At 41.9% G+C, this 18,300-nt stretch overlaps 1 protein-coding gene across 2 annotated transcripts in view; it reads right to left on the reverse strand.

Annotated features, from left to right (window-relative positions):
- The window catches only part of LOC144822417 (multidrug and toxin extrusion protein 1-like), a 762,229-nt gene that overhangs the window by 45,874 nt on the left and 698,055 nt on the right, over nt 1-18,300 (reverse strand). For both annotated transcript variants that reach the window (XM_078679904.1, XM_078679903.1), the window contains exons 15-16: nt 15,061-15,155; nt 8,100-8,172 (exon numbers count right to left, since the gene is read on the reverse strand). In XM_078679904.1, the coding sequence (XP_078536030.1) occupies nt 8,100-8,172; nt 15,061-15,155 (168 nt within the window). The remainder of the gene's footprint in view (nt 1-8,099; nt 8,173-15,060; nt 15,156-18,300) is intronic.

Consider the following 18,300-nt stretch of genomic DNA (forward strand, 5'->3'; position numbering starts at 1 on the left):
TGATGAGGGCTGAAAGCCCGAAACCGGTCTTTGGATGCTTGTTTCCAGTCCAGGGAGGACCTGGCTTGGCAGTTCGGGCTGGACTGTTCCCATGGGGCACAGGGTCAAGACGTATTTGAATATAGCTGGGTTCAAACTGGAATGGCATGGTGAGCAAAAAAAACGATGGATTTAGGCCCAGATCTCTGTACTGGGGTGAATGTACGACATTGTTCTGCAGTCTGTCCATCAACTGTTGCGTTTGGGCTAAAAGGTGCAGCACTGTGGTCTCTCCTGATAACAGGTGAGTAAATCTGAATTTGTTGTTCGGATGATTTTAGGTGAATATTTTAAAGTTCCAAAACTCCACACTTTGAAGAATTTCCAAGTGAAACCAGTCAATGTTAGCCTATGGAAGGAAATTCAAGTTACTGGTAAGTACGGTTAGATTTGCTTTTCAGGATCAGTACTGGGCTGAAAGATGCAGCACTGTGGTCTCTTCTGATAACAGGTGAGTAAATCTGAATTCGTAATTCGGCTGATTTTAGAGAAATATTTGTAAGTACCAAAACTCCACGATTAAAAGAATTTCAAAGTGAAACCAGTCAATGTTAGCCTATGGAAGGAAATTAAAGTTACTGGTAAATTTGCTTAGAATTACTTTTCAGGATCAGTATTGGGTTCAAAGATGCAGCACTGAGATTTCTCCTGATAACATGCGAGTAAATCGGAAATTCGTAGTTCGGCTGATTTTAGAGGAATATTTTAAAGTTCCAAAACTCCACACTTAAAAGAATTTCCAAGTGAAACTAGTCAATGTTAGCTTATGGAAGGAAATTCAAGTTACTGGTAAGTACTGTTAAAATTTCTTTTCAGGATCAGTACTGGGCTCAAAGATGCAGCACTGTGGTCTCTTCTGATAACAGATGAGTAAATTGGAATTCGTAGTTTGGCTGATTTTACTTTGGTCCACTACATATAGAGCCACTTTCCTACACCATCCCCTCCCTTCACCACTGTGTAAACGCACTCTGTGTCCGTTTTAATTTGGGATATTAAGTCCCCTTGAATCCTGTGGGTCCCTGGGGTCCAAGTAACCCACTAGGTACCTCCAGTAAGCACCACAAAGCTGCGTTGCACAGAGGTGTAAAAAGGGGCACGGCCTGGGCCACCTCTCTGCAACACAGCGGCACTTACTGGAAGCACCTGGTGGGCTAGTTAGCCCACAGGTGTCCTCAGGATTGAAGAGGAATTATTTCCCCAACTTAAAACACACCACAGGGCGTGTTTGCACACGTCACCTCAGGCTCCGTCCCCTCCCTTCGTCCATGTGTAAACGCGCCCTGTGTCCGTTTTAAGTTGGGAGATTAAGTCCCCTTGAATCCTGAGGGTCCCTAGGGTCCAACTAGCCCACTAGGTACCTCCAGTAAGCGCCACAGATCTGCAGTGCTCCCGGGCCACTAACAGCCCCTGGGACCCCATCCCCCTGTGCTGGCCCTCTCCGATGGGGGCGGTGGGGGATACCTAATCCCCCCACGGTCACAGCCGGCTCCCCACGTCAGCATGTTAGCTGCTCCCCATGTGAAAAAGCAATTTGGTTTGCTATTTGGAAGGGTAAAGCAGTTTGCAATGACAGGGTGGGAGCCGCAAGGCTCCCGCCCTGTCATTGCAAATGGCAGTGTCCCGGGGGTGGGCAGCCCGGGACACTGCAGGAGACGGCTTGGGGTGTGGCGGTCCAAAGGGCCTCGACCAGGTTCCAGGAGGGGGGCGCACGGCCCCCTCCCACATTTTACAAAGCCCCAGGGGATGGTGGTCCCCGAGGCTGGGGGGTACATCACAGACTCCCCTATTTGAACATTTAGTGCCCCGGGGAGGTGGTGGTTCCTGGGGCATGTGGGGGGGGGGCTTGAGCCCCTCCACACAGGGCATTTAAAAAAAAAATTAAAGCCCCGAGGGGTGGCGGTCCCCGGGGCCGTGGGGGGCCATGCCCCCCTCGCCATTCATTCTTTAAAGCCCCGGGGTGGTTGTTCCCCAGGCTGGGGGGCCTGCGATCCCCCCCAACAAACCACTTGAAACCCCAGGGGGTGACGGTCCCGGAGGCTGGGGGGGCCTGAGAGCCCCCACAATTAATTTTAAAAAGCCCTGGGGTGGCAGTCCCTGCGGCTGGGGGGGCCTGAGAGCCCCCCACACCAAATTGTAAGAAGCCCCAGGGGGTGGCGGTCCCCGGGGCTGGGGGTCCTGAGAGCCCCACCACCCAATTTAAAGAAGCCCCGGAGGGTGGCGGTCCCCGGGGCTGTGGGGGGCCGTGAGCCCCCACCTATATTATGTTAATGCCCTGGGGGGGCGGTCCCCAGGGTAGTGGGGGGGGCTAATTAGCATTGAAGCGCGGGAGGCCGCGCTTTGTTTTTTTTTTGATCGGCAAGATCTGTGCTTCCTGCACGGATTTTGCTGATTTAAAAAATATATATACATTTTGGGCCTTCGGGGTCCTTGTGGGACCCCCTGTACAGGCCTAGGGGGTCAGGGTGTTTCTACCCTGACTCTTTTCGCGTTTTGCACATTTTCTACCGAGGCACAAGATGGCTGCCAACATTTCCTGATTTGGAGTGTTGACAGCCAATTAGAATACAGCTTGTGCACGGCAGGGTGCGCTTAGGATGCACGGATCCTGCACGGCCATAGATAAATATGTACTTTTAAATGTGATTTTCTCAGGAACTACTGAACAGATTTACACCATTTAAAAGGCATGGGTCTGAACTAAGAACTACCTTTTTGCCAAATGTGGTGTAATTCCTTTCAGCCGTTCGGGCTGTAGCCGCGATGAACTGCTCCTATGGCAAATTGCATTGGGGAAAACACGTTTTGGGACCCCTCCTTTTTTCTGGGCCCCAGCTTGACGAATAACCCCGAGACTTTCAGGATAGAAGTGGACTAGAGCGCCCCACCAGTTTTACAAATTTTGCGAAGATTCGTCAACTGGCACCAAAGTTATTCCAAATAGAATGTTACGGATTTCCTATGGAAAATAGGTTTTAACCATAACTATCTACTGGTGACCGCCAGTAGATAATATATATATATACAAATCTCTGTCTTGCAAATCAGAATATGTTGTGTATGTCCTCGAGTGCCCCTGCGGGCTCAGGTATGTGGGAAGTACCAAACTGCAGGCACAAGAGGATTTTACAACATATTAGAGCAATTAAAAATCGTGATTCTGTGTATCCTGTTGCCCGCCATTTCAATGAAACTCACCAAGCAGATCCCACGTTTTTAAAATACTATATCATTGACAGTGTCCCTTTCAATAAAAGAGGTGGACATAGAGAGGGAATTCTGCACAATCTTGATATCAGATATATTTTAGAACTGGATTCTAAACATCCAAATGGCCTCAATATCACGGAGGACTTATATACTTGCTTATAAACACTAATTGAATCCAAACAAGTTAGAATTAGGAGTCATTTATGGTTGAGTTTCATATTGGAGAATTGACAAGTTTTGCTAAAATTGTAACAACTAAAGGTTAAAATAACAGGGTTACTAATGATATGTCAAGTGATGACTTTGCGATTACAAAATATATAAATTAAATTGGATGCAAACATTCAAAATAAGTTTTTGTATGGGCTAAGAACTTTAGTAACTGATTTGATACTATAGGCTTGTTATCGTGTGTTGTTTATATAGATTTTTTAAGGGACTTTTTTTACACACCAAAATCATGTTTTTATTTACATTAATGCCTTGTCATTGAGGACAGAGGCTTCTGTGGTTCAGGAAATAATCTTTTTATTGCATGAATAGAGGGCCATGAATATCTAAATACTCACAATACTTAGTACAGGGACCACAAACAACTATACTCAGTATGCAGTAACTTGTGGGGAATGGCACTATACAGTTGAATTGAACCTATATATAGGACAAATGGACTCTTGGGACCAAGGTTCCAATTAACAGGAGCAAGGAAGTTCATAAAGATATATAAAACACTGTCAAAAAACTCTATATACGATTTTATATGAATTTTATGTGGATTACAAATCTTCAACTAAGGGTATTTACACCCAGTATTGCACAGCTTTCAATATATTTAGGATCTGATTTATGACGAATGTATAAATAGATTTTTATAAATCTACAATTTTTTAGATCTATGTATTTATCTATTTATGTATTTATGCATCTATTGTAAAACTGTATTTATATATTTATATATATAAGGGTTGTACTGTGTTGCACTTTGCACTTTGTGGAACATTGCGTAATTTTGCACAAGATTTGGCTGTAGATACATGACAATAGTACTCTTATTGGTATTTATACCACGATTTTCAATTAAATTATATGGCTACAAGCAATAAAAATTACAAAAATCAAATGCAGCATTCATGCAATATCATATTGAATTATATAATGCACTGTCACTTTAAATGGTGTAAAAAATCACAAAAAAGATGCAAAAAAAGAAAAAAAGTTTCATGTGATCGAGGCACTTCGGTGCTGAAACGCGTTATGGCCGACAAAGCACAACCCGAATAAAGGAGATTCTGTGCACTCAAAGGTGGTCTGTGCTCCTATTTTTGTATGATAGCAAAAGCCGGCTGGCAGTGGAGTTTTCCAAGATATATATATATCATCAGTGATGTCACTGAGCATGTCATGAGTGATGTAGTATGTGATGTCATCAGCAGTACAATGTGGGTTATGGTTAGGTCTACTAACTATAACAGCCGAATTTCTATAGTTTTGTATGAGTGAAATCTCCAACTAACTATAACGTTCCTGAAACCTACGTTTTTTTTTCAGTGAATTTCTAAGGTTTTTTACATGCTAATTTCTAACTATAATGTTCCTGAACCCTATGTCCAGTGCTATGCTAAAAGGCCCTTAGAATACAGTGAAAACAACTACATACACTAGGGGACACTATGCATTGGGGTACCCCTGTGATTAGCATGACCTCCTCTGTATTTGCCATGAGTAAATGCCTGGGTCATTCATTGCATGAGTACATGAGTAGTGACTGGATGATTAAAGTGCTCCAAGGAGAATGCATGGTGATTTTATAAGTGATTGGGTTTTGGCGCAGTGATTGGATAAGCACATAGGATTGGCTGCGTGATTGGAGGACTGCATAGATAGTACCAGGTAGATTACTGGACTGCATAGATAGTCCTCAAGGTATTGCAGCAGTGCATGTTTTAGTGACTGGGTCATTGCATGAGTACTTTGGTATTGGAGGAGTGTTTGGATTAGTACATGGAGTGGCTGGGTGACTGGAGGAGTGCACAGGGACTGACAGTGTGATTGCGGGACTGCATGGGTACTATCTGGCGAATTGAAGGAGTAAATGAGAAGTTTGTAAATGGATAGGGCATATGGGATTATAACAGTGATCAATTAGTGCCTGGATCATAGCTACTGACTGAAAGATTAGAATACTGCAAGGAGAGTGCGTGAGTGAATTTATAAGTGCTTGGGTATTGGCGGAGTGTTTGGATTAGTACATGGCAGTGGCTAGGTGACTGGAGGACTTCACCGGGAGTACCAGGGTAATTGCTGGACTGCATGGGATCATTGCATGAGTGCATAGCTACTGACTGAAAGATTAGAATACTGCAAGGAGAGTGCGTGAATGAATATATAAGTGCCTGGGTATTAGCGGAGTGTTTGGATTAGTACATGGTAGTGGCTAGGTGACTGGAGGACTTCACCTGGAGTGACAGGGTAATTGCTGGACTGCATGGGTACTACCAGGCGAATTGAAGAAGCGAATGAGAAGTGTGTAGGTGGTTAGAGGACTGCATGGGTAGTACACAGGGATTGTAGCAATGCATGTGTTAGTGCCTGGATCATTGCATGGCTACATGGGTAGTGACTGGATGATTAGAGTGCTGCAAGGACGGTGCATGGTGATTTTATAACTGCTTGGGTTTTGGCGGAGTGATTGGGTAAGTACATAGTGCTGGCTGGGTGATTGGAGGAATGCATGGGTAGTGACAGAGGGATTTCTGGAGCGCATGGGTACTACCTAGGTAATAGAGGAGTGAATCAGTAGTTTGTAGGTGGTTAGAGATAACCATGGGCGTAGTTTGCGAAGTAAGCCTACACGTAGCTACACGAAGTGCACTTCACACTACGCAAGCTATGCGCAGCTACGCAAAATGCTGTTTGCACTGATTGGACAGTGCCGGATGCTTGTCTGCACTGTGCAATCAGTGCAAACAGCATCTTGCACAGCGCAAGCAGTCGTTTTCTGCCGGTCAAGTAGACCTGGTAGCTTCTCATAGCGAGCGGTCGTGAGCATACGCGACCACTCGCAATGAGAAACCTGACCTCCCCGCATTGAGAAGCTCGCCGGGAGCTTTATTTTCCACGCTTGCGATCCGCAACTCAATGTTGCAGATCGCGACCGAGGAAAAAGTCTCGCCGGGTTGTTATTTTGCTTGCTTGCGGTCGCCAACTTGACGTTGAGGACCGCGAGCAAGCAAAAAATGCCCACTGCACTACGCTACGCGTGTTTGCGCAGTGCTACGTGCAATTCATGTAGTGCGAAGTAGCGCAAATTACACGAGCGTAGCGTAGTGCTTTGCCCAGGCTTAGTTAGAGGTCTGCATGGGAAGTGCTCAGGGTGTTGTTGCTGTGCATGAATTAGTGAATAGGTCATTGCATGAGTGCATGGGTACTGACTGGATGAATAGAGTACTGCAAGGAGAGTGCTTGGTGAATTTATAAGTGCTTGGGTTTTGGCTGAGTGATTGCATACGTAGACACATGTCACATCAGTCCCGCCCCCTCCCAGCAACACTCTGCAAACGCACCCTGGGGTGCATTTTAAGTTGGGGGATTAATTCCCCTTGAATCCTGAGGGTCCCTGGGGGCCAACTAGCCCACGAGGTACCTCCAGTAAGTGCCACAGAGCTGCGTTGCGGAGAGGTGGTCCAAGGCCATGCCCCTTTTTACACCTCTCTGCAACCCAGCTCTGTCGTGCTTACTCGAGGTACCTGGTGGGATAGTTGGACCCCAGGGACCCTCAGGATTCAAGGGGACTTCATCCCCCAACTTAAAATGCGCCTCGAAGAGCGTTTGCACAGTGGTGAAGGGAGGGGGTGGGCCTGAGGTGATATGTGTGCAAACACGCCCTGTGGCGCCTTTTAAGTTGGGGAATTAATTATCCTTCAATCTGAGGGTCCCTGGAGGCCAACTAGCCCACCAGGTACCTCCAGTAAGCGCCACAGGTCTGGGTTGCAGAGAGGTGATTGCATGTGTTGTGAGCTAATATAGCAACTGCAATTATGATCCTTCAATATGCGCCTCTTGGAGACAAATAATATCAGCATATAACTTCTATTTACAATATACTCTGGGGGGGGCAGATTTACAAGCCCCTTGCGCCACTTTTGTGTCACTATTCCCATGTTAAAATTGATGCAAAAGTGGCGCGAGGGCTTGTAAATCGGCCCCTGGATCTGCAACACAGTTAACACAAGTTACGGGTACGTTTTGGTAATCAGTATTTACACAAAATGCATTTTTCCAGCTGCAATGAGAAAAATACTTTCAGTAGTTGAGAAAACTCAAATAGTTCAATAGTTTCAGCAAATGTGAAAGAAAGCAGACTTGAAGAGCTTATATATAGTATGTAAATAAGTATTTAGCGTGTTTATGTGTGTTCCTATTCAGGCAGATAAAAACACTGAGTTCAAAGTAGATGGTAGATGTTTGTCCGGGATAATGTATGTGGGTAAAGAGGTGAAGCACAGCTTCTGTGTCACTCTGCAACTAGAACATTAGTGCTAGACATTGCACCCTAGTTCTGTTCTAGATGTTGAATATGTATCACACTGTAAATCCCAGTGCATGCATGATGTTGCTGTAATTACACACAGACTCATTTCCTAATTATTTTTTCTCAATTGCCTAGTGATATTTATGTAAAATGTAGCCCTTTCTTCAATAAGAGAGACAGTTAGTCTAGAAGTGAAAATAAGTCCGGAAACTTCACAAGATCATCAAATATCATGCCTGTAGAAGATGTATTTTAGACATGAGAAGCATCAATCACGTTTCATGTTCCCTTTCTAGAAAATCAGTAAAGTAGCACTTACAGGAGACGGAATCCGTGTATGAAGGCACCAGTCCTGATGGTGTCTTCTGCTTCAATCCTGCTCGTTCTTGCGCCTAAGAACAAAAAGATGAGTCTGAGGTATCATTCCTCTGCTCCCAAATGGATATTTTCATTGCGCCATATTTTATGGACGTCATGACTCTTATCATTGGTTTCGTCTCGTTCACACCCACACTCGCTCATCAATGCCTCATAGATGCCGCCTTATCTTGCATCTTAACTACTCACAGCCTATGTACCTTGTGCTTCGGTCCCATGCATTTCTGGTATATGTGCTCTGGATCTTCTATGAACACAAGTACACTTCGAGTGGACCTCTACAAACAACTCAAGTGCTTCCCGAAACACCTTAAGCACCACCTGATGTACCAAAGATGAATGAAGACGCTCCTGTAAACCTACCATTCATTAGCCTGATCTTCCTTTTGATGTTTCATGATTGGTAAACTCACCTACTGATGCTCAACCTAGGTTGGACAGTTTGATTATATTCTCACAATCTTTACAAATACTTTGAAGTAATTTTCTCTTAGAAGACTATGATCTGTAATTATTGCAGTTATTTTCTCACAATGGATTTACTGTTACTGAGGACATCGGTAATTCAGGGAGCAGGGGAATAACAGGAAATATTTTTGTCGTGAAAATCTTATTATATGTATAACGAATTGGATAATACAAAGTAATAGTTTTAGCTTGGAACAAGGAGGATATGTTAGCTACATATTGTTGATTTAGGTATTTTAAAATGGTCTATATTAGATGTTTTATGTATATTTAGTATTGATTTTGAATTAATAATTGTTGTACCTTTATGGTTTATGCACAAAATAAATGTGATTGATTGATTAACAGGATTTGTGAGTTGTTGTGTAATAGCCAGCAAACATTGGACTTAATGAGCAAAATTCTGCATGTGTTTCTGAAGAATTCCACCCATAGTCTTCACATGCCTTAAAGCAAGTGAGATCTCTACATGGAATACCACTTAGCAAGTTCACTTGGTAGGGCAGCTGGCGTATTATCAATCTACCTGAACACCAGCATACCATGGACGTACGATCTAATTGGATCAGGACAAACATGGATTCAGTGCATAAAAATTGAATTACCACCAGACCTCTGCTCAGGATCGCAGGCCTCTCCAGACATACGGTCATTGGTAATCTGCAACATCTACATTCAACCCGAATCTAAGAAGAAACAAGAGAAATTCGCGACCCTCAAAGCATTAAGTCAAATCTCTGCAATCCACCTTCCCACAGGCGGGATTGGTCGTGTCAGGGGACTTCAACATGTTTTTATTATAAGTAGACCACACACAAAATATCCAATGAAACAAACTGAAAGGCAAAACAATACCACCACTGATAACAAATCATCGGAAAAAGGACAGACATAGTCAGATGTGTGCCTTAAATTTTGCTGAAATCGGCATGATCACTTTGAATGGTCGCTTCCCACAAGACCTGCCTGCAGCCACGACAAGAATAGTTAAACAGACTCAATCAGTCCTAGTTTATACCTTAGTGGACTTGGAGCTACTTCAAAGGATCGCCAGCTACCACATAATACACAAATTGGAGAGCGATCATAGTCTGCAATCAATTGATTTTAGCCTTCCATGTGTAAGTGCACCAGCAAGTAATGACTTGACGGAAACCCCAAGCCCATATAACCTAAAACGACTCGCATGGAATCGAAAAAATGTTGAAGAAATTATGATCTACGTAAAAAAGGCACTGGAAAAAGGCGAGGAAAAAAGATCGGTTGACCATCGGGCCAACTGGTAAAAGATGATTATAAGTTTAACAGACACATTTGGATCCTAAAACAAAAGCCATAGAAGAAAACCAATGACAGCATTCTTGGTACATCTTGGTTCTATAGTGTGTAAAAAACGGATCCTAGAACAGGAATTTAGAAAGTTGAAAGGAAAAGATCAGATTATGGGTGAAGACACAAAGAGACAAATCCACAAATTAAGGCAAAAATACAAAAAAGAGGTTTGGATTGCAAAAAAAAATCAACAAATAGAAACTTGGCAAAAACTATTGGAAACAAGCAAATCAAAAAATAAGAGGACATTTTGGGCAGAAATTAACAAAATAGCAAACGGAGCATTCCATAAATACAATGCAAACATACTTGAGGCAGATTGGGTGCATCACCCAGAGCAAAATCAAGGGAACAATTGCAACCTTCAAGTACTGAAATCAGATCACACTTCTCATCTCCAACATAAAAGGGAAGAATCTGAACAAAACTTTGGTGAAAATTGGATCAGACCACAAAAAGGATGACTTTTTCTAGGGAATGTAGTCTAAAGAGTCCCAAAAGGCCTTCTCTATTCTCTATTTTGTGATTGCATTTAAGGAATCGCAAATTGCGATTCCTTAAATGCAATGTAGGAAGCACAGAAGCACAGCAATGTAGGAAGCACAGAAAAAGTGAGATTTGGCCTTAAGGAATCGCAAATTACCACCAACTTCAAGTTGTTTTGGAAGATTTATGCAGCAACGTGGAGAGGGATTTAGCATTGCGAAAGATCTTTTTAGGAGAGTTAGCAGTTGCATTGATTCTCTTCTCATAAAAGTTGGTTTGGGGGAATTTGATCTCTGCCTTGTACCTCCTAATTGCCTCTCTATGATCCTGTTTTCTTTCTACTGCAAAGTTCTGTCTCCATCTCCTTTTCAAATTTCCTACAGGTCTGTTTAAGCTACCTTACTTTCGGGGGAGAACCACATTGATGATTCTTTTGAGAGGTTTTTTCTGGAAGAATAGAATTCAGTGATTTTTGGATCCATGAGTTAAAGTTATTGTTTGCCATCTCAGGGTAATGGTCACTATGGGGTCTGGTGGTCTCGAGAACAGTACTCCATTGGCTAACAGAGAGATTAGACCATTTCCTATCAAGTGTCGGTGTAGAGTTCTGAGGAGGAGAGGTGCCGAGAGTCTTCCAGAGTCTTCCAGACCAGGGTAATAAGCAAGGGATCAGTCCAAGGGAGGGGGATGGGAGTGCCCACCAAGAGATTATGATCATTACTGAACACTGGGTTGTCATGTGTAGGGGCAAAGTCTTATTGCTTGACTTGCAGTGCCGATAGGCTGGCTGATAGTTCATTAGCCAGGTGGTTAGAGTGGTCATCCATGTGGATGTTAAAATCCCCTAGAATGGTGAAATTAGCTGGTGTTAGGGCTAAGTTGGCAACGAGTATGAGGAGTGCATTAAGGAATTGACCTATGGGTCCTGGGGGTCGATAGAGCAGTAAACCGGTGAAGGTACTGAAAGGAGAAAATTCTAGGGAGAAATTCATGCACTCGCAATCTGGTGGCCCTTCCATGGAAGACAGCCAGCTAAAGTTATCTTTAAATATTATAGCTAGTCCCCCACCCCTTCAGGTCTTACGTTCAGCTCTATGGATTAAGTAGCCAGATGGCAGGGTTTAAATGATGATTTGGTCAACTTCGTCTTGTAACCAGGTTTCCGTCAAGAATAAGACATCTGATAGAAGGTCATCTAGTAGGAGTGAGAATTCAGTTTAAAGCCAAGGAAGTGAGCGGCAGTTCAAAAGGAAGAATTTGAGAGGGGGACCAAGTGGCGGTGTTTCCTTGCTGTGGGGTTGAAGCTCATAGTTACAGAGGGAGCAGCAGGAAGGGCTTTTAGCAATGTTCATTGAGTGTCGGCAGTGGATACCAGTGGCCCCTCTCAAAGCAGTCAATGACTGAGCACTATAATTGAGAATATTTTGAAAAATGGCAGGGGTCATGGCCCCTGGTCCCAGCCAGGCGCACCCGCTGCGCAAATCCACTGCGCAAGAGATTGGCCATCTGGTTAAATAGCAGTACAGCGCGAAACTAGAGCGCTGACTGCAGACGGAAGTGTCCCGCCCTGGAAGTGTCTCCCGTGAGGGCCCTCCGTTCAACTGCACTTGCCGAGTCGGACCGGGGCGTGGGAGCACTCCAATGTGGTTAGGTAGAGGCTGGGTAGGAATTATGTGCAGAGACCAATTTTACATGTGGGCCAAAGAACGTGCCAAATAAAGTAAGACAATACTGTAGAACAGGCTAAGAACGTTTTTAAAAGCAGTAGAAGAGCAACTGTGCAGCTAGCAGCATTACCTCTGATCAGGCTCTGCCGCGTCTCCCATCTGTATATGCGCCACATATTCACGCATACATTTTTCATGGGGGCAACAAGGTGTCCTTTTGACACCCTGGCACCCTTGAAATTGCATTCTCAATTTGCGATTCTCTGTTTGCGAATCGCAAATTGAGAATGTCTTCCCATTAATTCCTATGGGCCTCCTAGCCCATAGGAATGAATTGGAAGGAATACCTTATTTGCGAATCTCAATTTGCGCTTCAGAAATAAGGAATATGTAAGATTCGCAAAATTTTTTGCAAATCCTACATACATTGCATTTTGCGATTCTCTAATTGCGATATGCTAAAAATCGCAATTTGAGAATTGCAAAAATCGTTTTTGATACATATGCCCCATAGAGGCATATTATCAAGGGGGTTTATCTCTCTTTTTTGGCTTTAAAAGCCAAGAAAGCGGAGATAAAAATTATCTCCCTATTACCTAGCTGTCGCTAACACCAGTTAGCGACAGCTAGTAGGAGATAGCGACCATCTTGGGCCCCGCTTTGCATGTCAGTGAAATGTATCACTAATGACATCCAAAGTGGGCGTGCCAAGATGTTAGCGACTGGAAACAGTCGCTAACATCGCTAAGCGCGAATATCTCCAAAAGCTAACACCTGCCCCTGAGCAGTTCTTAGCCATGTTATCCAATGGTAGGTGGAAACATGGCTAAGAGCATTAGCTCGGTAATGCATGAATATCGCTGACTTTTCAGCGATATTCATGCATTTCGGCCGATTTTTATCGCTTAGGAGATAAACCTTGATAATAGCAAGGTTCCTAAGCGATAAAAATCGCCGCTGCACGGCGATAAAAATATTGCCGCTAAGCCAACATAGCGATAATTATCGCTAGTTGTTGGTAATATGCCCCATAGTGCCTTAAATATCATTTGCAAACATGTCACCATATTTGAGTTACAAAAATCTACACCCAATAGAACAAGGTTTTTGTAGCAACATTTGGGCGGCAACGTTTATGGTAGACAATTTTTGTTATTAAAATTCTGATGCACATTTGCACCGAACATGGCAATTCCCTCAAGTCTTCTTCGTTGTGTAGAAGCATATCCTTGTTAAGTCTTGCCCCTCATATTTGTTCCTCTGGCTATTCTTATTATAGGAGTAACAGACATAATGTTTTCTCCGGGTTTGGCAATGTCCACAGGCAATAATTTGAATAATTTGGAAGGCAACTAAAAGTGAAATGCTGAGTTACTGACCTTTATGGATACCAACCACAACCTTATATTTTCAATACATACACAGCTTAATGTTTGCAGCACTTTGCACTAGATCTAACTCTGTTTAGTTGGAAGGGAGAATGCACTACTAAACATGTCATTTGTCACTTTTTCAGACATTAAACTGAGTGTACTGCTTTCAGGGAATTAGGAAATATAAGAAAATAATTTGTATTTACGTTAATATATTCAAATTAATCAAAGTTTTACTAAGAAGTTATTAGCGCTGTATCATTTTATATTTTGTTCTACATTTAAAATGATTATACAAAATTAATTTCCATTATTATTTAACTTAAAATCTTTTGATAATTAATTTTGTTTGGGTAAAATATGTTTTTTTCATTTCCCAATAGTTCACCACAGGTTGACATAACAGTCTGGGTTCAGAACTCCCTATAGTAAATTATAGGGAAAATTAAAGAGGTTTATTAAACTTTGCAATAAATTAAAAATACTTTAAGTCAAATATTGACATACATTTAATTGTAGAAACGTTTATTATGCATTATCGCCCGTCGCCCGCCAACACGACCTCAACATCATCTCCTACGCCGACGATACCCAGCTGATCCTCTCCCTCACCAAGGACCCACATACCGCTAAAACCAACCTCGATGAAGGAATGAAGGCCGTCGCCGAATGGATGAAGAACAGCCGACTGAAGCTGAACTCGGACAAGACGGAGGTCCTCATCCTCTGACCCACCCCCTCATCCTGGGACGACTCTTGGTGGCCGACCTCGCTAGGAACAGCACCTATTCCCACCGACCACGCACGCAACCTAGGAATCATACTCGACTCCTCCTCTCCATGACGAAGCAGGTCAATGCCGTCTCCTCCTCCTCCTACAACACCCTCCGCATGCTCCGAAGGATCTACAAGTGGATCCCCACCGAAACAAGAAGAACTGTAACCCAAGCCCTCGTCAGCAGCAGTTTGGACTATGGCAGCGCACTCTACGCAGGAGTACCGGCCAAACACCTACAATGACTGCAACCTTTGTGAAGAGTTCCAAATATTTTTGATGCTTACCATTTGTGCCATCAAATCTTATTTAACTTTATTATGAGTGTTCCAATCATTTTGATATTAAAAGACACTCGTGTACTTGCTTAACCTTACATACTTTGGTCCAAGTAGGTAATCCATTATGAAAGTTTTATTATCTAATGTTCAAACCCTGATGAAATGGTCAGTTATGTAGTAATAAGTAGGTATAAAGAATGTAAAACTACACAAATGCAAGATATACTAAAGGGGGCAGGGAAAGACCAAGTAAAGGGAATGGAAGAATAACAATGGTCTGACAAATGGAGAATCAGTGATTAGAAGTCAGTCATTAATGTCCTAAATACATCCGCATAATCATTAGCTCTCATTTTTTCCAAACTACCATTCACATTCACACCGTGCCACAAATAATATCCCAGCTTTATTCTGATAAATATACACACATTTTTTAAGCCCACCTGGTTTAAACGTGTAACTTCATATCTACATGCTATAGAGAAACATGCTAAACAATAGATGAACAGTTATGAGTTACCTCCTCTGTTATATTCCTCCAGTTGGCTCTTGAAATATACACAGTGAGGAAGAAGGCTGGAATAAAAGCACTGACCGTCATGCCGGACCATAGACCTAGGTAAAAGGGAATCAACACTATTAGAATGAGAAATTATGCCCTAAGCTGATAAGTAGGGTGCCTTAAAGTCATCTTGCCATCTGAACAGCCGCAGTCCCCTGCACACAACGGATTTGTTTAAAAATTATGTGAACATCAATAAAATGGGCTACAGTGAATTTCCTTATTGTAGATGGCTAATGCTACCAGGATTATTACATGGTCCTTTGGATAACACACATTAATGCACCATATTACCATTGTGACATTCCACAAATCCAACATAATATAACTATTAATTTAAATATTTGACATACCCTCATTATTAGAACGTTTTTTTAATGCTTCAACTGGCTTACATTTTCATTTTGTACAACATTCTTATGAATAAAATATTTTAGGACAACCTACATGACAACTATCTGGTATTTCGTAGAAAAACAATTTCAGAGTATTCTAAATCTGAGAAAACATTTCAGCTAAATGGTTTAACCCAAAACTTTAAAGTGGATGGAATTTACCATTTGAAATAAACCAGTTTACAAAATAGCGTTTTTGTTGCTGCCTTGTACATGCATTTGTATAGGGCAACCCACAAGCCCTAGTCAGTCAATCGACTGCATTTTCCTTCTGACATTCTAATGTCAGTCTCCTCCCCTGCCACTACTCATTTATCTCCTTCACCCATTTTATACAACAGATTATTTAGCCTCCCCAAAACTCCTCTTTTTTTCACTTTACTCTCTAAATGCTCCTTCCAGGTAATGTAAACGTTCCTTCCAGGTAATTTCATCCACCCACAGCTCTCAATTGCTCAATTTACCCCGCAGTGTTTCCCAGGGCTCTTTGTTAGGCCCCAACTTCTTTAATATCTATGTCCAACCACTTGCACAGGTCATCAAATTTACAGGGATTTCACTAATATCTTATGCTGACAACACTCAACTGGTGCTCTCCTTTACAGATAATCAATCCTATGCTTGACAGGTCTAACTTTCAAGCAGGACTGGTAGCAGTCACAGAATGAATGAATGCCAATTGCCTCTGCCTGAATGTGAAAAAACTGGGAAAATACACTCACTCTTGGGGTGACCATTGGTAGCCACTTTCTCTTTGGCCTGTTCCTTTTCCTTTTAAAATTTTTTATTGACAAGCAGGGCAAGGAGATCAACGAATAAATTTTTAACAAAACATATAATATAAAATCAAATAACGGTACAGATCAAAATACAAATAAAGTATCGCCAGACTCTTTGCATTACACATCCTTCAAATATAGCCATAAGACAGAACAAAAAGCAAATGGAGAAATGATGTATATTCCTGTATCCATAATGACAAATTGGAAAAACACAGATATATATTCCCTGAGGCCTACTACTATTAGTGTCTTCTGTAGTCATGTACTATTCTAAAAAGGTGCCCCAAATTTTAACAAACTTCCCAGTTGCTTTTATTCCCCGTTTTCTTGCAATTGAGCCCTCCATAGTATAGATCTCATTAACTAACGCCCACCATTCCATTGTATGAGGAGGGTTCGGGGAGATCCAAGCTCTCGCAATAACCAATCTAGCGCTGGTCAGAAGTATATTTAACAAATCTATGTTGGTAGTGCTAGATGGGTATATTGCAAGTAAAATTGAGGCTGCGGATAATGCAGAACTGATCACTTTTTGCTTATATAGAATATTTTCTACTACCGACCAATACCCTGTTAATACAGGACATGTATAAATCATATGTACAATATCTGCAGCCACTAGTCCACACTTAGGGCATTTAGTACGGTCACTGTTCAGATTGTTTTGTGCCCATTTGGAAATTCTTCGTGGTGTATAATATAAGTGAGATATTGTTCTGTAGGATTGAAGCATTAGACTAGATGAATGAGTCACTTTGTTGATGTTTACTAAAGCATTTGAGATATTCTGAGTTGTCACATTACATCCTAGTATGGAAGTCCATTTTATCGCTAATCGAGGAGTTTCATCCAGCTTGTTTTGATTTAAACACTTATATCCCATACTAATTAATGATTTTCGATTTGTTGAGTAAAAACAACTCCATAAATCTGAGCTACTTACAGATATCAGGTTCATCTTACGAATTAAATAGTCCCTTATTTGAATATACTTAAAACGCATCATTTCCGGTAATTTGAACAAAAGTTTTAAAGTTTCAAATTGTAAGAAGCCACTTGAACCGTATAAGTCTCCCAGTTTTAGAATACCATATTTAGCCCAGTCTCGTCCCGTATTATCACTAAAAATCCCTGGGAGTCCAGGGTTACCCCAAAGTAACAAGTCAGTGTGAAAAAAAGAAGTTTCACAATTAGTCATAATCATATTCCAGATACGTACTGCATCCCATGCAGTCTTGAATTTTACACGTTTAAAATAATTCGGGTCCTGCACCTTTGCCAAAAATTGTTTTGCCTCTCTGCCAAGCATAAATTGATGAAAGAAAAATTGATTATAACTAGTAAACAGACTACGAAGCCGGTTCAAAAAAGAAGCAAAAAAGTAGGCTCTAAAATCAGGGAAGTTAAGACCTCCTTTTTCCAATGGTAATTTCAGAATTGCCATCGATCTTCGAGGCTTCTTATAGCCCCACAAAAAGCTATTAATAATACTGTCCAACTTTTTAAAAAACAAATTATTAACGCGCAGTGGAATACAACGAAAAAGATATAAGAATTTAGGCAGGACATTCATTTTAATCAAATTCATTCGACCCAGCAAGTTAAGCGGAATCTTATGCAACTTTTTTAAAAGAGCTGCCACTTCTTTCAATAAAGGTTCATAGTTTAATGAGTTTATATCCGAGATCTTTGAAGAAATGTTAACCCCTAAATAAATCACTGCCAGGCAATGTCCTGAGACTTGAGGATTAGACTGATAATTCCTTATGACTTGAATTTTATTTATATTAAGTTTGTAACCTGCAATAGCCCCAAAGTTGTTGGCTTCTTCTGAAATCCCTACTAGTGCTTCTACCACATTGGTGGTATAGATGGCTAAGTCATCGGCATAAGCAGTGATTTTCAAGATTTTGTCTTCATGATGCATGGGTTTTATTTTGACTTGCTCTTGAAGGGCATTAATAAACGGCTCCATGGAAAGAGCGAAGAGTAGGGGTGACAGAGGGCACCCCTGCCGTGTC

The sequence above is a fragment of the Lissotriton helveticus genome, chromosome 3_1, assembly GCF_964261635.1.
Source record: "Lissotriton helveticus chromosome 3_1, aLisHel1.1, whole genome shotgun sequence".
Taxonomy (NCBI): Eukaryota; Metazoa; Chordata; class Amphibia; order Caudata; family Salamandridae; genus Lissotriton; species Lissotriton helveticus.